General features: G+C 32.4%; 2 protein-coding genes across 2 annotated transcripts; one reads left to right on the forward strand and one right to left on the reverse strand.

Annotated features, from left to right (window-relative positions):
* Positions 1-10,633: 10,633 nt before the first annotated feature.
* On the reverse strand, positions 10,634-12,656 carry LOC120273093 (dehydrodolichyl diphosphate synthase CPT3-like). The gene is made up of 2 exons (XM_039279741.1): positions 12,412-12,656; positions 10,634-11,793 (listed from the first exon to the last, which is right to left on the reverse strand). Exons 1-2 carry the CDS (start codon positions 12,412-12,414, stop codon positions 10,924-10,926), a joined length of 873 nt encoding a protein of 290 aa, XP_039135675.1. The 5' UTR covers positions 12,415-12,656; the 3' UTR covers positions 10,634-10,923.
* Positions 12,657-18,838: 6,182 nt separating this feature from the next.
* LOC120273654 (receptor-like protein kinase HERK 1) lies at positions 18,839-21,931 on the forward strand. The gene is made up of 2 exons (XM_039280334.1): positions 18,839-18,952; positions 19,143-21,931. Exon 2 carries the CDS (start codon positions 19,149-19,151, stop codon positions 21,648-21,650), a length of 2,502 nt encoding a protein of 833 aa, XP_039136268.1. The 5' UTR covers positions 18,839-18,952; positions 19,143-19,148; the 3' UTR covers positions 21,651-21,931.

Here is a 21,931-nt window from a genome sequence, read left to right on the forward strand (position 1 = left end):
GAAAACATAAATAAAAGTAAAACCTAACTTTCTCCATGGATAGCCGTCACCGCGTCGGCCGCTACCGCCGGACGATCAAGCACTAGGCAGCCGACGCCCACGCCGCCGCCGCCTACACACGCAACATGCCCAACATCGGTCAGCCGACGACGCGCCTGCGGTAAGCAAGCCGCTGACAGAGCTGGTCAGCCGCTCGGGGAGGTCGCTCGCCGGCCCGCCGTCGCTTGACCGCACCGGCACGGCCGCCAGACCGGGCGCCGACCACGCCACGCCGCCGTCAGCTCGCTCGACTATTTCAGCGCCCAGACACGCGACCGTGGGCACGCGCTCACAGCGTTGCAAAGGCGCGGGCGTTCCTATGCTGGGCGAAAGCGGCGTCTGGCCGCGCTGCCTCTGAACCATACCTGGGTCGTCGAATCAATATCATCATGAAGTTGAATTCAGAATATGACTCAAACTAACACCTCATTCTGGTGAATCACAGGGGAATAAATCAGAGTCCCGAGCACCCAGAAGTCACCATGATGAGCCATACACTCAACCTCGTCGCTCGATTGATCAAGAACCAGTGAGAAGTCATGCAGATGAACAGATGTATGAACCTGAGCCCGTTGGGGAAGATGAATCGTCTCCTTCTAGTGAAACACAGCGGAATGAATCCGAGTCCATCGCATCAACATCGTCATTTGATCACCAACACGAACATGAGTCCGTTGCTGCAGCATCCCGGCATCAAACACATGGGAGTGCACCTATGTCCGTTGCTGCATCGGCGGCGGCATCTCGTCAGCAGAGAGTATCGATCGCACGTGAAAATATTGGTCCAGGTTCAAGGTCACATTCACAAGACATCCATGAAATATAGGTTATTTTTTTTTGTATAATCACCAAAATAGTCCTTGTACTTTTCTCTCTCTTCCCTTTTGGTCCCTCTACTCAAAAATGCTCCCGACTAGTCCCTCTATTTTTGAAAATGTGCCCACTTAGTTAAAAATACTCCCAACCAGTCTCTCTACTTTTAAAAATGTGCCCACTTAGAGGGACTAAGTGGGCACATTTCTAAAAGTAGAGGGACTGGTTGGGAGCATTTTTAACTAAGTGGAGAGACTAGTCGGGAGCATTTCTGAGTAGAAGGACCAAAAAAGAAGAGAGAGAAAAGTAGCAAGACCAACTAGAGTATTATACCTATTTTTTTCTTTAAGTTTATGTTTTATTTTCTTTATCCCGTTTCTTTTTTAAGTGGCAGCCGTGTCCCCATCGACACCATCTGGCCCACTACCACCACCGGCACCACCCGCACGTTTCCACCTACTCCTCTCCCGCGGTCACCGTCACACCAGAGGTCTCTGATGAGACTCATCCTTCCCACTTGCTCAACCTTGCAACACTTATATATCTATTAAAAATTGTTATATATATTCACTCTATACTAATATATATTCATATATATATATATATACTTTTCGATCATTTCATTAAGTATAACAAAATATTCTTTAAAAACCAATTTATTTTCAATGTCAGATATATTTACTAAAAAAATATATGTAATTTTATAATAAATCATTAAGACGATACCAAATTACTATATATATATATATATATATATGATAAATAAGGTTGTTTAGATAAGGTTGGCCTTTGCATGGTTTGTTTAGATAGACATTACTATTGCTAAATTTGTTTAGCTAGAGATTATCATTATCTCTCATATATAACTACAACATCGTGAACGTGTCTATTTAAACATAGTATTATTAATGGAAGGATTAAAATTGATTTATCAACACAATACTAATATTTAATATAAATAGAAATACTGTATCTCCATCTATAGATATATAGCGAGAGAAGCAAATTAAACAAGCGAGCTGAAAGAGAAAACAGAGAGAAGCAGGAACCGGGAATGAGAATGATCATATATGTTAGAGAAGGAGGAGGAGGAGCTCATGAAGTGGGAGCCAAAAATGAGAATGATCATGTTGGAGGAGAAGGAGCTGATCAAGAACAAGGAACCAGAAGTGGAAATGAACATCTTTGAGGAGAAGGTGGAGCTCAAGAATTAGGAGCTGGAGATGGAAATGATAATCTCGGAGGAGGAGGAGCTCAACAACACATTTACAATACAAAATTTATTTTCATATATATTTAAAAAATATACATTATGAAATATATTTAATTGAAAAAAAGGGGCAAATTGTCCCCCTACCCAGCTACCCTACTCTTCTGTGTGGCTTCGCCACTGCTGCCAGAGGGCATTATGAACATTGTTTTCTTATTGAGGCTATGCTAGCGCTCAGCTTTTCTATTGTGTTGTTTTTCTTTGTTTGTTAGTTATCTTTGAACTTTTAATTTCCAAGTTTAATAAGGATAAAGTATTTTCTCTCTATTTCTCTATTCCATTGCACTCTTTGTATCTTTTAATTTAAGTAGTTTATCTATTTTTTAAATATATATATATATATATCTAAATGATTTAACTAGATTTATTAACCTATAGTATGTCTTACAAAAAAAGTCCATGCCTATTTTCAATTGCAATGATAATTTTCAACTTTGCTTTCAATTTGTTTTTTTTACCTCTAAACCTTAGTACGTACATCTTATTTAAAATTTAAAAAAAAATGAATAAACTTGAGAAAAAGTAAATTATTAAAGAGCATCACAACTAAACAAATAACAGACGGACTCAACTATAATAAACCAACAAAGGCCAACTTAGACTTTTTATTAATTTATTCATATCTAGCACTGCACTTTTTTTGGGGGGGGCAATATTTAGGCATATTCTAATTGTATTAATTTTAGATTATTTACGTCCATGCAAACAGTTAAGTAATTAGTTAACAATTAATTAAGCTGATTACTTAACAGCATTTATGACTTCTCTCTAATTAACTATATCTATATAGTATATATATATAAAAACACTTTGATCTCAATTTCAAGATATATACATATATAGAGACAGAAGCAAATCACTGAAAGAAAAAAACGGCGATAGAGAAAGAGTACTGGAATAAAGAAAGAAGAAGGAATGGTATTTCGCCGGAGAGATTGGACGGAAGAGGAAGAGAAGAAGCTGCGGAGGTTGGTACGTGATAGCCTTGACTGGGCAACCATTAGCAGGGAATTCGAGTATAAAAGAAGTCAAGAAGCCTGTAGACATAGATGGTATTCCGTGGTCTCAAAGAGGCCTGATAATTCAAACCTTGACGGTGTGATCATCATTAGCTTCTTCTTCTTCTTCTTCTTCTTCTTTTTTTCTTTAATTTTATATTTATATTACTCTATCTTTTCTTTATAAAAATTAATTAGGACAAGAAGGAGGATCAGGTCAAGAATTCACAGTCGTAGGTGGAAATGATAAAATGTTGAGGCTAAGATGGACTGCGGCGGAGGACAAGATGCTGCAGGATTTGGAAGCTGAGTTTGGGGATAATTGGGAATTAATTGGCAGTAGAATGACGCGGAGAACCCCTGGCGCATGTAAATCTAGATGGTATTTCGCGCTCTCAAAGAGGACTGATCATAATCCCAACCCTGACGGTGCGGCTATATATATATATATATGATCATTATTAGCTTCTTCTTTTTCTTTTCTTTTTTTCTTTAATGTGGGCTTTCTCTTGAAACAGTGCCTGGAAATGATCATAATAATCCTGGAGGAGGAGGAGGAGAAGAAGAAGCTCAAGAAGTAGGAAAAGGAAATGAGACGGGGCTAGTATGGACTGAGGAGCAGGAGAGGTTGATTGGCTGGACGTGGGAAGACATGCTCAGGTTTTCTATTGAACACGCACCTGGAAATGAAATTGATAATATTGGAGGAGGAGGAGGAAAAGCTCAAGAAGTAGGAAAGGGGCAAATGTGGCCGGAGAAAGACACCATGGACCTGGCCAGGTTGCTTGGCCTGATTCCCGGAAATGAAAATGATAATACTGGTGGAGGAGGAGGAGGAGGAGAAGCTCAAGAAGTAGGTACTGAAAATGAGGAGAGGCAAATGTGGCCGGAGGAAGACACCATGGAACTGGACAGGTTGCTTGGCCTGATGCCTGGAAATGACAATGATAACACTGGAGGAGGAGGAGGAGGAGCAGAAGCTCAAGAAGTAGGACCTGAAAATGAGGAGGGGCAAATGTGGCCGGAGGAAGACACCATGGACTTGGACAGGTTGCTTGGCCTGACGCCTGGAAATGACAATGATAATACTGGAGGAGGAGGAGGAGGAAGTCAAGGAATAGGATCTGGAAGTGGAAACTATCGTCTCGGAGGAGAAGGAGCTCAGCAGCAAGGAACCAGACAAGGTAATCATAAGAGAAGGAGGACGAGCTGAAGGTGCATGACATGATTAAGAATAATAATTAGGACTTTGAAATATAGGACATTGATGCATGGTAGGAAAACATTGGTTTTGAGGTGGTGTTCTTGGTGCTGGACTTTAGAAGAGTCACGTACGTTGGTTGATCATAGGGTTTTGAGTTTTATTTTTTTTCCTATTGATGGCCGTCTAGCTTTATGCTTATGCAATATTCAAAAATTAGTGATTCTTTATGTATATATGAAGATCATACAGTTTTGAGTTTTTTTCAATTGATGGGTGTCTAGCTTCATGCATGCAATATTCAAGAATTAATTAGTGGTTCTTTATATATATATATATATATATGAAGATCATAGAGCTTTGAGTTTTCTTCAATTAATGGGTGTCTAGCATGCATGCATGCAATATTGAAAAGATTCTCTTCATGTTAATTATAATAAAATAATTTTTTTTAAAATACCAATTTATTCTCAATGTAATCTATATTTACTACAAAATTATATTAATTTACTATAAATAATAATTAGGACTTTCATATGGGAAGAAAACATTGATTTTTTTTATTTTTTTTTATTTTTTTTTTTTGTGATTGAATTTTGAGATGGTTTTCTTAGCTTGGAAGATTTACGTATGTTGATAGAGCTAGCTTTGAGTTTCTTTTCAATTAATATGGTGTCTGCATGCATGCATGCAATATTCAAGAATTAGTGGGTTTTTTTTTTCTTTTCGAACAGGTATATGTAACAGTAACACACTGTTCATTCTGGAAATATATAGTATTTTCTTGCCTTAATGACTTCAAATGAGCTTTATTTTTCAGAAATAAAAACAAATTAAAGAAATAAAATATTTAGGAGTATTTACTTATAAAGTTCTGTATATAATTTATAAATAATATGTTAAGGTGAGTGTGATAGTCATTGACGTATATATAATTAATTTTTTTTCTTTGTCATCAAATAATTATGTAAAACTGAATCCAACAATTACATCAAAGGTATCATTGAAGTATAGTATAATTTATTTCTTGAATTTATTATTTTTAAAAATAAAAAAAATATATTAAAATTTATAATATTCACTAATACTAAAAAATGCTATTCATGTTAATTATTACCAAATATTTTTAAAATACCTATTTATTTTTATTGTCTTAAATATTTACTTAAAAACAAATGGTACTTTATAAAAACTATTAAAATGACAATAAAACAGTAAAATATGGTGGAAATAAATGAATACTTGTATATCTAAAATAATTAATTACTCCCATGCTTACATATTATTAAAACAAAAAATCACCTGCACATTTAAATATGTACTGGAGCGTGTAGTATTTCATTGCTTTCAAAATTCAAAGGTTAAAAATGATAAATCACCTAAAAGAGAAAACTAATACCCTTTGACCAGTATAACATATTAACATTAACTACTTGTTTTTTTTCCTAAAACATGAACTTCTTCTTCATGGCTAAAACATAAACTAATAAATACTCTTTCTTTAAATTCTTTACTAAAATATATAATGAATTCATGTGGGTTTTCTGTTAAAACAGTGCCTCGAGGAAGAGGAGCTCAAGAACAAGGAACTGGTGGAAGTGGAAATGATCATCTTAATATTGGAGTAGCAAAAGGAGGTGTGCAAGAGGAAGGAACTGGAATGAAAATGATGAACTTGGAGGAGGAAAAGGTGGAGGAGCTCAAGAATTAGCAATCTGGAATGAGAAGGAGCTACTATTTGCTAGGGAGGAAGGCCAGAAGGAGCTGGAGAAGTTGATTAATTGCCCTGACGTGGAAAGACATCAAGTCTTCTTTTGAAACGGTGTTTGAAAATGAAAATGATAATGATAATCTTGGAGGAGGAAAAATGAAAAGCGGCTAATATGGACGGAGGAGCCAGAGAGGTTTATTTTCCTGACGTGGGACGACATGATCAGGGGTTTTCATTTGAAACATCACCTGGAAATGAAAATGATTATGTTGGAGGAGGAGGAGGAGGAGGAGCTCAAGAACAAAGTGTTGGAAGTAAAGTGTATTAGTGCAGATGATGTCTTTTCAGTTTGTTTGGATCAGGCTTGTTTTTTGGGTAAGTATCACTGGTGGCCACAAATATTTTATAAGTATAACGTTGTGGCTACATACGTTTTTTTTTTTGTAATAATGTGGCCACAAAACTTATCTCCGGTCACACTCATGGCCATAATTTCATGTTTGAGGCTGTTTCCGGCGAAGGTGCTAAAATGGCCAATTATAGAGCCATCCCCGTCGGATGCCACCTCAGCATCTTCGCCGTAAAACAGCCCCAAACATGAAATTGTGGCCATGAATGTGACCGGAGACAAGTTTTGTGGCCACATCATTACAAAATAACGTATGTAGCCACAACATTACTTACGAAATATTTGTGGCCACTAGTGATATTTACCTGTTATTTTTTACACTCTTTGTTCTTTTTTGTTTTTGTACTTAATTATATTGTTGTTTGAATAAAAGTGTGATTTATTCACATTATTTATAAAATAGGAAAAAAAAAGACCGGAAGTGGAAATGATAATCTCGTAGGAGAAGGGGCAGCTAGCTCGCCAGCCGGACATGCAAATTAAATAATAGTTTCGGAGAAGGAGGAGGAGCTTTGTTTGGTTGGAGGAGGGAGGAGGGGTGAGGGGGTGTGGGTGTTGTTTGGTTGGGGGAGTGAAGGGCGGTGAGGAGGGGGTGAGGAGGGGTGAGGCACCCCTCCTCACCCCTCATAATCCACTCCCCCAAATTGGGGTCTTTTGGGGGAGTGGATATTTATTGTTTTATTTTTTTTATTTTTTTAAATAATGCAAAATACCATTAATGCCCTTCACCTATATGTAAAATTCCTATTGTATCCTATTGTTTGGGTTTGTGAAAACATGAATATGTTTATCATGAGCATAATTTTTGTTAAATATAAAAAAAATAGGGCATGCTTTCCAAGTATGTTTTCACCATTTTTTTTAAGTTTATGAAAAAATATGACAAAAATAAGGTATGCTTGAGTGATTATTGGGTGTTCACATTTTAACCAATATTTTTCAATTATAATTAAGATGTTATGACTCCTTATAATTTTTTTTTCAAAAATTTATTTTTCCCTAATTATTGTGTGTGTTTTATAATGTTTATCATATATTATATATTGTGTTATTATTATTATTCTACATTTGATTATTATTATATTATATATATATATTATATTATATATATTATTACTTATTTTATTGTACAGGGGCAAAATAGTCAAATACACATTACACTCTTTCTCTCTCCTCCCCACTCCTCTTTCCAACTAAACAAAAAAAATACACTACTCCACACCCCTCCATGAATCAAACACAATATTTTCTCAAACCCTCCACCCCTTCACACCCTCCGAACCAAACAGTACAAAGAAATAATTAATAAGAGGAGGACATTGATATATAGGACATTGATGCAGGGAGGAAAACATGGGTTTTGAGATGGTGGTGTTCATATGGCACTGGACTTCAGAAGAGTTAATTACATACATTGAGAAGGCTTTGAGTTTTATTTTTTTATTTTTTATTTTTTTCAATTAATGGGGGTCTGCATGCATGCAGCAATATTCAAGAAGTAGTGGTTCTTTTTTCCTTTTTTTTTTTTAATTTTTTTTCAGAATATATAACAAACTTCATTTTTTAAATATGTAGTATTTTCTTGCCTTAATGATATGCTGTTTTTTTAAGAAATAAAAAAGGGGAGTAAAATATTTAGGAATACATATATATATACTGATAGTATTGTATAGATATATAATTAATAAGTAATATGTTAATTTGAGCATGGCAGTTGTTGGCGTAATTAAATTCTTTTTCCCTTTTCTACATCATGAAATAATTACGTCATATTTAATCCAACAATTAGATTAAATATTCGTTGAAGTATAATATAATCAATCTCTTTTTATTTTTTCAAATAAAAAATCAATTAAAATTTTTTATATTCACTCAATGGTAGAAAATGTTGTTCGATCTCGTTAATTAAAACAAAATATTTTTTAAATACCAATTTTTTTCATTATCGGATATATTTATTAAAATAATAAATATTTTTTATAAAAAATATTAAGATTGATCATTCGGAATATGTTTATTCATCTAATTAAGATCAATCAATACATTTTTTGATAGTTTGAATTCTATTATGTATTAACTTCGTGATGATATTAATTAATCCTATCTAAATTCGAAATGAAGTGGTTTATGACTTTATCTAATGGAATCCTAAATTAACTCTAATTGGCTCTTTGAATAATGATCTATTTAAATTTTAAGTAGAGTTAATTTTTTATGGTAATGATTATATATATATATATATATAACAAGGATCTCCGATCTATCATTCTTGTAAATACCTAACTCCATCGGCGGACGAGGACGGGATAGATTAGAAAAGTTACCTCAAGTGTGGTCTTCTACAACTTGCTATAACTGGAGTTAAGTGATCATGTTTCTGTATACAACATAAATGCCATAAGTTCCGATAAAAATTTTAACATTCATATGGTGAGTAATCTGCGAAAAAAAAAATTTCACACTAAAAAAATAATTATCTTGAAGGAGGAGGCGGAGAAGGAGAAGCTCAAGAACAAGGAACCGGAAGTGGAAATAATCATCTTAGAGGAGAAGGAGTTGATCAAGTTATATTAGCAACCATAAATGAGAAGAGGCAAATATTTACGGAGGAAAATAGCATGGAACTGATGAGGTTGATAGCTAAGGTATGGGCAGACGTTGATCTTTCTTTTGGAATAGCGCTGGGAGAAGGAAATAATAATCTTGAAGGAGGAGCCCAAGAGATAGGAATCAGAAATGAAAATGATCATACCAGAGGAGAATCAAGAACAAGGAACCCCGGAAATGGAAATGATCATCTCGAAGGAGAAGTAGGATCTCAACAAGAAGGAAGCTAGTAGGGGGTGATAATATGGGAGGAAAGCTAAATAAAGCTAGGGTTATATATATATATATATATATATATATAAAATTTAGAAACCGAATAAAATTTAGAAACGGGGTTTTAATCGGTTTCTAAATTAAAACCCGAAATTAAATTCGTTTTTAATTTTTTTTTTGTAATAATCAATTTTTGAATTATTTTTATAATATTTATAAATTAGAAACCAATTAAGAAATTCTTTTATTATATATATATATATATTCATATTTATATACTAGAAAATATAAATAAAAAATCATTTGTACTCAATCTATTTATAAAATTTGGCATATTATAAATATTTATAAATCACAATCCTATTGATTTAACAAAATATATATTTGAAATATGTATAAATTTAAGCTATTTCATAAATATTTGAAATAATTATAAAATAAATTATATTTTACAGATATATCTATAATCTAAAATATTTTTTGAAATATTAAATAATGATTACAAATATGTATTAATTATTTTTAAAAATGAATTATATCTTAAAATAAATTCAAATTTTTATTTTTAAAATTTGAAATCATAATATACATATATATATATATATATATATAATTTTTAACAATTTATATTATATGTATATATTTAAGTAGTTTATGAGTTTTTTAAGTAATTCTAAAATATATAAAAAAAAATTGGTTAGAAAAATATAAAATTAGAAACGGATTTTGAATATATTTAATATTTAGAAACAGATTCAAAGATCCATTTGAAAATTAGAAACGAATTTTGATTCAGTTTCTAATTTCAAAAAGAGAACCAAAATCCGTTTCTAAATTAAGTATATTATATTAAAAATAATTTAAGTTCATTTTTAATTAAAATATATTGAATTATAAAGAATCATATAGTTATGAATTTTAAAACTAATATAAATATTAAAAGCGGATTTAAATCTTTTTAGTTATAATATATATGAATTACATATAAAGAATATATATATATATATTAAAAAAATAGAATAAGTTAATTAATATATATTAAATTTATTTTAATATTAATAAATCATAATCCCATGGATATATACATAAAATAATTTTTAAAATAAATTATATATATATATATAAGTAATTTATAAGTTTTTAAAACTTACGAGTTTGTTTCTAATCCGATTCTAAATTAGAATTAGAAACAAACTTATAATCCATTTTTAAATTGGAAACTAATTATATTAGAAACAGAATTGTATTTTATTTCTAATCTATTACAATTAGAAACGAAAAATATTCCGTTTGTAATACACGAGTTTCTTGTAGTGAGATGATAACAAAATAATAAAATGTGATTGTAATAATCGAAAACTTGTCCATCCACAAGAATGAATTTCCCTGCTTGTACATTATACAGATCAGACACTAAAAAAAACATACTTTTATAATTGGGCAATTACTATTTCATTTCCTTCAAAATTGAAAGGTCAACTGTGATATATCAGCATTATAACAAAGAAGTTTTGACATGATTCCAATAGCTTCGACATCTTCTTTCTCAGAATTTTTTTTTTTAAAAGGCATAACATGGTTGGTGTATTGTATGACCGGCAGTATTATGACAAAGTGCATTATTTTTCAAGGTATAGTAATGAAGGGATTCAAAGCAAAACATCAATGTGTTTTCTTACTCCTGATTCTTTGCTCTTGTAAAGATGGATAGGCTTTCTGATATTGCAAGATAGACCATACGAGATACCTGAGAGAGAACTCAGGCCACAGAGCAATCGGATTCTGCAAATGGCTAAATGAAGTCTGCCATAGAAGAAAATTACTCAAACGAGTCTCTCCTGATGTCCTAACGACGATATCAGGTTCCGGGAAAGAAGCACTGTAAAAGTGCTGTTCCAAATCGGCCACTGAAAGCAAACCTTCTGAAGAATTAATGCGTCCATTAGAATACCCTACAGCCATACTGTTATTCTTCTCAGCACAAGATTCTTGGACAGCATGCAAGATTTCATTAGTGGAAGTGTAGGCAACACAAACTGAGAGCACAGGGCCTGTATTTTCAGCGGTTACCGCCATTGCCTTCTTAGCTGCCAGCCTCACAGGTTCGGTCAATAGATTTAAGTCACCCCAAAAATTAACTCTGATACCATACTCCTTGACGACACTGGTTTCTTCTAACATCTCATCAATCTTCTCTGTCAAAAGATTCATTAAGGACTGGACTTCCTCTGGTTTTCGTTTGAAGTTGTCAATACTGAAGGCGTAAACAGTCACATACTTCACACCCAATTCATAGCAGTATTGAAGGGTGGATATGAGAGCAGAGAAGCCAACATTGTGTCCACTACCTTGTTTGACATTATGTTTCTTTGAATATCGACGATTTCCATCCATAATGAAAGCAATGTGTGCAGGCATAGGACCAAAGGAGAGCACACTGAACAGAAACATCCGCAAAGAAAACCATATCCTCCCAAAAATACTGGACCTCGAATTGGAATTGTTCTCTCTCTTATACTTCATTTTGATGTCCTGTGAAATTCATGGAGTAACAAAATTTGATAAAACAAATTCAAATAGTGTGACATTTTTATGTGATTAGCACCACAACACAGTCAGATAGTCAGCAAGATATTCTTAATTTTCGTCTTCACACAGAGACGGATAAGAATCGAAATTGTTCTCAACCATATAGAGTGACAAATGGTGATCTAATACAAGATTCAATAGCCTCAAACTTCAATGTGATAGGCATAATCAAGCAATCAGATAATTCACAAGTTCTTAACTTGTTATACATCTACAAGAGCAATGACAAAACCCCACTAATTCCATAACTTTAAAACCATGGGATTGCCTTATATAAGCATTAAAGACACAAAAAAATAGCTTTAAACTTCTATTCAGTTGGAATCACAGAGAAAGCAGGAATTTTGCAAGTTCCTAAGCTTTTTATAGATCATAAACAAGAGGGATTAACAAGAACAAAATGATTCTATAATCATGTAAATCAAGGATTACAGTCAATGTAGAAACGATCAAATTAACTACGAACAATCAAGTAAAAATTAACCAAAGTAACTGATAAACAATCACAGTAACTGAGAAACATCAAAAAAAAAAAGAAGAAAGAGAAACTAGGGCACAAACCATGCAATCCTGGAAGATCTGGGAGGCTTCGTCGATGGCCACCGGCGTAGTGGACTCCGGTGCCGATGAGGTTGACCCTAGCACCCGCTTGGAGTGAATCGTCGATGACGAAGACGGAGGTTGTTCACTGAATTTGGGGTTTGACCTTGGGCTTCGATTTGAGCCCTAAAAGAGAGACTTTTGACACCGGAGAGATCTTGCTCCGGCGGCGCTCGTTGGCACGTGATGAAAACACGTGGCCTATAAAAGAGATTTTTTATATATATAAAGTAATAAAACCACGCTTTACATTATTTGTAAAATATGGAAAAATGCGCATTTATTTGATCTAGAAAGACTAGAATTTTGAAAAATAAATAAAAATAAAAATAAATGGGAAACAACCCTCATCTCTCAACATTCTGTGGTCTAAAATTATCGGAAATTTCGATGGCTTTGAAAAATTAAACAAAAAAACCCGTTTTTTACTTCAATGGCTCTTATATATATATATATATATATATTATATATTTGAACATAAACAACCTCGGCAATAAAAAAACATACAAGCAGAGGGGGGCGAATTACAAGTTTTAAAATAATTAATTAACAAAAATTTTAAATAAAAAATTTTAAATAATAAAATACATTTAATTTTTTTTAAAACAATAAGTAAAATTTAAGAGAAATAATTAAAATTAATTAATTTATCAAAATAAATATTTTTATCAAAATTTGGTTTTTTTTTTTTTTTAATTCTGACTTGGGGTTATTTAAGATAACTAGAGGTCTTTAACATACTTTTATAATAAGTTCTCTAATTTATTTAATAAAAAATAAATTTATTTAGATTTTATTTTAATAAATATTTATTTGAGATATTTATTTATCTTTTCACATACTACTAAACTCATGATAAAAGGAAATATTTAAAATTTTTGAATAAAACTCAACAAAGTAAAAATCCAAAAAAAAATTGTAACAATATAAAAACTACAAAAACTCTTATTTATAATTTTAAAAAATATATTATATTAATTTTGGATAAACAAACGCATGAAAAAGCTAGGATTATAATAGAATTTTGAAAAGTTAGTTAGAGAAGATATGGTACATTAAATATTTTATTTAATAATAATATTTTACTGTATTATTTTAAAATTTAAAAATTTGATTAAATATTAAATTAAAATATATTTTATTATGATAATTATCGGTAGTCTTTCAAAATTTTGAATTTTTAAAATAATTATTAAAAAAAATCTAATGATTAGGATTTAAAAGAAAGGCCTAAAGTAATTGCTTCGATGTTGTTCTGATTTATAATTGTAAAATATAGATAATATTTTTAAATTAAAAAATTCTCATTTATTTTAAATTTAAAACTCTCATTTGCTGAACATATGTAATTTAATAATTTATCTGAATTTATTTAATTTTGTTAATTAACTTTTATGAATTATTTACAATTAAGATCTTATTAATTACAAAATAAACTGATATTAAATATTTTTGAAAGATAATAACTTTCATTTAAATTTATATCTAAATTAATAATAATTTAAAAAAATTTATTTATTACTAAATTAAAGCTTTGATATTTCTGAAATCCCTAAATCAATCAAAATTTTTAAAAATAGCAAACTCAACAAAAAACATCTAATAAATGAGAAATACAACAGATAAATTAATTAAACTAATCAATTGCAAAAATAAAATAAAAATAAAAATAAAAAATAATGAGAATATAAAAATATATAAAGATAAAAAAAAATAAATTAAAAGTTAAACAAATATATTAAAAAAAATAATGAAAGGGCGGGGTGGAAGGGGGAGGGCCATAGGGGGAGCATCGGGAGGGAAAGAGCAAGCGGGGTCAACAGACCCTGCCGGCGACAGGGGGGCGGTCGCCATCGTGCCCCCTGTCGCTCCATCCCTGCATATAAGTACTAAAGATCATTGTTCTCCATTGATAAATAGTATTAAACCTTGATATAAATGTGTAAATAGTAAATAGTACTAATAAATAATATTACAAGATCAAAGATAATATGCTGTTTTTTTTTTCAAGATTTAAACTATTTAATATTTATAAAACTCTTTATAGGTAGGAACCAAACATAATATTTGAACTGTGGTATTTTTTACTGAAAAATCCTAATATGAGAATTTTTGGAGAAATTTATGAAAAGAATTATATATATAGTCGAAAAATTTTTCGAAGATGCCAACTTTCTCGCATGGGATACTTAAAATTAAAAAAAGCACGAAAACACTTGATAAAAACATGCTAATAAATTCCAATGAAAATGAACAAAGATTCTTCAAACAAAGTAATAATCAATACTAGATTAACACAATGTTAGCATTAAATACATTAGAATCAGAATATTAGTTTTTTTTAATTATGTTATTACAAGCATGTTTTTTTAGCATTAAGCAAAGTGTTGCTTTAACTGAACATTAATAAACTAATTGCATCAGCTACAAGTGATAAAACACTGCAATTAAATCACCAAAAGCTCATATCGGCCTTATTAACATTCCACAATGGAAGCAAACATTATTCTCAAGTCTCCATTAATAATGTTGAAGAGAGAAGCAAAGATTTAAAATAACTAAATAATAAAAAAAAGCATACTAAAGAGTATTTATTCAGACAGGTAAGCTATTATATTATTATTATTATTATATTATATTATATTATATTATTATTCTAGGCTCAGTACCACCTAATCGCTGATAATTATATATATTATATATGAAGGAATACAAACACATAGATGTTGATGCTTGGGTTTACCAACGTTACAAAAACGTTCAATTTTAAACAAAAACAATATAAAATATAAATAAATATACATAAGCAAACACTAGAAGACACACACCAAAGAAAATTTCTACCGTAACATATTATTCATATTTGAGTTTTGATAAAGTGGAATATTTGAGTTTGTATATATATTCCTTATTTTGTAAATATCATAAATAAAAAAATAAATAAAATAAAGGTTTCAAGGATGAGACCAAATGGGTTGGGTCCCACCAATCACATGGTATCACGGCGTTTGGGTACAACCATTGAACAACTCATGCTCGTATCCCAACGGGCCAACAACTCCACCACACCAACTTGACCACTTATTCGGGTCCCCACTCTCATCCCTTCTTTTTATATATATATATATATATATATATATATTATAAAAAAATCGTTTTGTTATACATATTAAAAATTTATGAAATAAAAGTTGGAAGATAGTTGCCTCTGTAAAGCGCAGTATAGACTTTCTGTCTACAACCGAAGGTATAGCGCCCAATCCGGAGTAGGCGACATCCATCCCAGGCGTTGATTAGGCTCTCTTAGTTTATGTCTAGAGTAATGGCACAGAGTCCGCGTCATCTACCAATGCTAGTCGTCAATTGTTGGATTCCAATCCAATGATCTTCGCAATAGCCCTCAACTAAATTATATTGTTCAAGCTAAATAATATTATTGTGCTTATAATCAGTAGCACAATAAAGTACTTACTTCGTAAGACAGTGAAAAATATGATGCACAGTATTTTGATTCAATCATTTAATTGTAATTGTTACAGTAACCCAACCAATCACGGTCATTCAATTCTATTTCTATTAGTACATACAAAAAAAATTATAAAAATAAATAGACAACCCAATCACCTATTTTCATTTTTGATACATAGTTTGACTATTGTTAATGATATTGTTGCTAGACCAAGTCGTATTTGTGTCTCCCTGTCTCTTACTTTCATATATATATATATATATATAGAGGATGTCACAGATTTGTAATCTGTGAACGTTGATATGGGTCGTTGGATTTCAATCCAACGGCTGCACACCGTTTTAGGAACAGTAACACTGTACACTATTTATAATCACAGTAAAAAGTGGGATGCACAGTATTTTAATCTGAACCATCCAATCAATCTCAGCACAGCACAGTAACTCAATCAATCACAGCCGTCCAACATTATTAAAGTTACTGTACATCATATGCGGACGCTCTACGAACGTCCGCAGATGATGTTTAGCCATATATATATATATATAGAGAGAGAGAACCCATCATCTAGAGATGTCCTTAGATTTTAAGTCTAGAAACCGCGTTATACAGTGTTTATATAAACAAACAACTGTTAAATAATGATCTAACGGATTAAATGTAAAATGTCCCTAGATTTCAAATATATGAAATTACCTATATGATCTTTTTCTATATATATATATTTTGAAAACCCTATTATTGATACACGATACTTAGTTTTGTAAAGTATATATATATATATATATTAAACTGTTATAAACAAATATTTTAATGGATGCCTACTGTAGCAATATCACTGTAGGAAAATCACTGTAGCAGACGCCTTCACTGTAGCAGTCGACGGTACTGTTACTATTCCACCAACCAGGGTATTTTGGACCGTTGGATCAAATCGATCCTGGCCGTTCATTCAACTTTTGTAACCCTATAAATACCCCCATTCATTTGTAAATTGGATATAGAGAAGAGAAAGAAAAGAGAGAAATAAAGAAGAGGGAAGAAGAAGAAGAAGAAAAGGGTTTTTGGTAAATATTCTGGGTCTCTATTCTTATTACTCTCTATATATTTATGATATATATTCTTAACATAAACAAATTTTTTTTTGGTTTTTGGTGTCATAAAAGTATTTCTTTATATATTTTACATAAAAATATAAAGTAAAGATATATTCGCAGAAATAAATAAAATTGATGTGATTGTAACATGCTTTAGATTCTTTTGAATATCAGCAAGTGGCCAAATTTGACAAAAATGGTCATCAACTTTCATTCAAATTACATCACAAACGCGTTAATTCCACATCATTGATGTCATTGATATATCCAAGAATCATGATGACAGCTTAAGAAGCACACCGTCTTTTTTATAGCAGCTAAATTTATAGATTAGATTTTTTAATCATATTAGATATTTATTAATCTTTCTTTTTTAATGTTAGTTAGTATTACTTAATATATATATGAGTTATATATTACAATACATTCAATAAGTAATACTAATTATTCAAACATGGTTCACAATTGGAACACGTTACATGTTAGGTGCCTTTTGCTTCACTGTTTTCAGCTTTGGAATCCGCCAGCCTGTTCGGACGCTTCTCCACCGTCCGATTCCCAAGATATTAAAGTTTTGGGAGTTTTGCATTTGTGTACTTGTAAAATCAGTTATTTCATATTGTGTGCATTTATTTATGCACATGATTCTCACTTTTATATGAAAGTTCTTTATTTTATTTTTATGACACTGTAAACTTAACACAAATTTATCCATTGTCTAGTAATTTGTTTGTAAGAAAAAAAGTTGAATATAATGTTATTTTTTATACCTAAAAGTCAAGAGACTAGCTGTAATGCTCCCATTGGGAAATGTTGAACATTTAAAAATATTAATTTTAAATCATAATAATAGTAATAGATATCTGGTTATATAAGTTTGGACTTGTAATTTGAACTCGATATTATTAGGTACATGAATTAGAAGTTCAATTTTTTTTGCCAGTGCACATGCCCTAACAATGTTTGATGTATTTATTAAAAAGAATTTATTTTTAATTTTTAACACAGAATGTATGTAAATATTTGTGTAATGTTACAGATTTAGTTATAAAAAAAAGTCTTTTATTTAATTATAAAGTTAATAAATATTTTATGTATTAATAAAAATGAAAAAATGCCTATAATTTCATGTTTTTTTTAAAGACTGGATTATTGACCACATGTTTATCTTAAAAAAAAAAAAAGACTAATGTGAAGCCGTGAATGTACTACAAATATAACTAATTATTTTTCTCTAACTTTTTGAATATTAAACAGTGAATAAAAAAATGATTTTTTTAGTAGTCCAATTAAAATGCTAAGACGTGCAAAGGTGATTGTCAAGACTTGACAGCACTTCAACAAATGAAGCAATCCATGCAAAAAAAAAAAATCAAAAATTAAACCCGTTTAACATGCACAAACATACAAAACAATGAGTCAAAATTAAAAAAAAGTCAATTTTTATTTTTATTTTTATTTTAAAATTTATTCAATCACAATAAACTAACCGAGAAAGAACGGCCGCGTAGCTCGGATTCTTCTCAATGTATTCACACTAAACAATACAAAAAAATTAAAAAATAAAAATAAAAATAAAAGAAAAACATGCATTCTTTGATGCACGTCCTTGAAGTTAAATATATTTATATCAAGTAAGGCCAAAAAAGAATGATTTTTATTAGTTTTTAGTTTTTGATTTTGTTTTTCTTTTTAATAACAATTTGAAGAAAACCAGGTGTTATTCTTTGACAGGCCATAGAGTTTTTCACAACTCCTTGCATTAATTAGCTGTTCTTCTCCAATGCTGCCAGTTCTTTCATCTCTTTGACTTTGGGTTCTTGTTCTTCTTCTAATGATTTTCATGTGCTCATCTTCATCTTCAGAGGTTTTTCATCACCGTTGCAGCATTTGGGAGTAGAGTTTCAGATATTCAGAGAAGCTTTAAACTTTCAAGGTCTCATCTTTACATCTCCTTCTCTGAAAAAAATCCTTTCTTTGATCTTGTTTTCTTTAACTTTCTATTAAAGTTTAGATCTTGAGGAAGAAGCACCCATTGTATTTTCATCTGTTTTCCTTTTTCTTTTTATTAAAGTTTGGATCTTTTCTCTTATTGATAGACAAAGATCTCTTTTTTTTTTTTTCAGATCTCTATGTTTGCAAGAATGGTTGAAATGGGGATCTATGTTTTGATGATGTTCATGGCTGTGTTGTATGTTTGCAATGCATTTACTCCCATAGATAACTACTTGATAGACTGTGGATCTCTGAGCAACACCACTGTTGGGCAGAGAACATTCATGGCTGACACTTCTCTCTCATGGACTCTCACAACATCAACAAACTCCATGGCCAACACCTCATCGAACTCCGTTTCATCTCTTTATCAAAAAGCTCGCATCTTCACCAATCCCTCATCCTATTCTTTCCCAATCAAGCAACAAGGTCGCCACTTTATCAGGCTCTACTTCTTTGCCTTCTCCTCCCAGTCCTTCAAACTCTCCACAGCCAACTTCAGTGTCTCTACTCAAGACTCAGTCCTCCTTCATAGCTTTCCTGCAAACAGTGCTTCAACTCCATTATTCAAAGAGTACTCGGTGAACATCACTCATAGCACTCTTATCCTCTCCTTTGTCCCAACTGCAAACAAATCCCTTGCTTTCATCAATGCAATTGAAGTTGTTTCAGTTCCTGATAATCTAATCAGTGACACTGCTCAAACTGTTAATCCTCTTGGAAACTATCAAGGCCTCTCGGTTGAGCCATTAGAAACTGTTTTCAGGATCAACAATGGAGGTCCCCTTGTTACCCCTGCGAATGACACGCTCTGGAGAACTTGGCAACCTGATCAAAGCTTCCTTCTTGATAAGAACTTCTCAAAGCCTGTCTCATACTCTGGCAACATTAATTACGCTGCCAGCAGCGGCGTGACAAGGGAGATCGCACCTGATGTTGTTTACAGCACGGCGACAGAGCTTGTTTCGACGATCTCTACCACTCAAAATGCTCGATTCAATGTTACTTGGCAGTTTGATGTCGATGCAGGTTCTTCATACCTAATAAGGATGCATTTCTGTGACATTGTTAGCACCACATTGAATGAGCTCTATTTCAGTGTTTATATCAGTAGCTATAGTGCAGTGAGTAACCTGGACCTCTCCGCGGCAAGTGCCAATGTATTAGCTACTCCTTATTATATGGATTTTGTTGTGAAAATGGATGATGGATTGAGTAAGCTAAATATCAGCATTGGTCCTTCAAGTTTGGACAATGTATTGCCTGATGGAATTCTGAATGGCCTTGAGATTATGAAAATGAACAGCAGTGGTACTGCTCATGTAGTTTCTCCTCAAGGTTCTAAGGCTAATGTTGGTGTTATTGTGGGTGCTGTCCTAGGAGCAGTGGCAGCATTGGCTATAGCTGTTTGTATAGTATTCACATTGCTTAAGAGGAGGAGAAGAAGCAGAATGGGAAGAAAACCGAACACGAAGGCTTGGTTACCTTTCTCGATCAATGGCACAATATCGCAGAGCTTGGGAAGTAGATTTTCTAATGGAACAACTGCTACATTAGGACAGAATGTGAGCCTTGGGTACCAATTCTCCTTTGCTGTGCTACAAGAAGCAACAAACAACTTTGATGAAGCATGGGTGATTGGAGTAGGAGGGTTTGGGAAGGTGTACAAAGGTGTTTTAAGAGACGAAACCCGAGTTGCTGTGAAGAGAGGCAATCCTAAGTCTCAGCAAGGCTTGAATGAGTTCCGAACGGAGATTGAATTGTTGTCTAGGCTGCGTCACCGGCATCTTGTTTCGCTTATCGGGTATTGTGATGAGAGGAATGAGATGATTCTTGTGTATGAGTACATGGAGAAAGGTACACTGAAGAACCATCTTTACGGGTCTGATCTTCCGAATCTTAGTTGGAAACAGAGGCTGGAGATTTGCATTGGATCAGCAAGGGGACTGCATTACTTACACACTGGTCAGGCAAAGGCTATAATTCATAGAGATGTCAAATCTGCTAACATTCTGCTTGATGAGAACCTCATGGCAAAAGTTGCAGACTTTGGACTATCAAAAACAGGCCCTGAATTGGATCAAACACATGTTAGCACCGCAGTGAAGGGGAGTTTTGGTTACCTTGATCCTGAGTACTTCCGACGACAGCAACTAACAGAGAAATCTGATGTTTATTCCTTCGGAGTCGTACTGCTGGAAGTTTTATGTGCAAGGCCTGTTATAGATCCCACATTGCCAAGGGAAATGGTGAATTTAGCAGAATGGGCAATGAAGTTTCAGAGAAGAGGAGAATTGGATCAAATTATCGATCCCCGTATCGCCGGTACTATAAGGCCTGGCTCGCTTAGGAAGTTCGGGGAGACAGTCGAGAAATGCCTAGCGGATTGCGGTGTGGATAGACCAGGAATGGGGGATGTTCTGTGGAATTTGGAGTATGTTTTGCAGCTTCAAGATGCTGAGTCTGGGTTTACAGATGTTGATAGTATTACAAGGATTGATGAGCTGCCTACTCAGGTTCAAAACATAAATACTACTGAAAGTGTTACTGTTGGTGTGCTTGATCAAAGTGCAAATGATCTGTCTGATGTTTCAATGAGCAGAGTTTTCTCACAATTAGTGAAGTCTGAAGGTAGGTAGAGATTTCATGGTTTGATTGTTGAGAGTTTTTATAGTATGAAATATATATATATATATAAAGTTATGATTTTTTTTTTAAAATTTCTGCATATCTGAAGAACATTGAGATGTAATTTAAGTTTTTTTGTTATGTACTGAGTTTTTTTATCTTTCATTGCTGTACTGTTAATTTGGTTTTTATAGGTTTTGTTGTATAAAACTTGGAAGAATTGGATTGAATGTGAACTATATTGAGATTGCAAATAAGACACTGAACATATTTGTGTGGAGATTATGATAAA

This window comes from Dioscorea cayenensis, chromosome 12 (assembly GCF_009730915.1).
Source record: "Dioscorea cayenensis subsp. rotundata cultivar TDr96_F1 chromosome 12, TDr96_F1_v2_PseudoChromosome.rev07_lg8_w22 25.fasta, whole genome shotgun sequence".
Classification (NCBI taxonomy): Eukaryota; Viridiplantae; Streptophyta; class Magnoliopsida; order Dioscoreales; family Dioscoreaceae; genus Dioscorea; species Dioscorea cayenensis.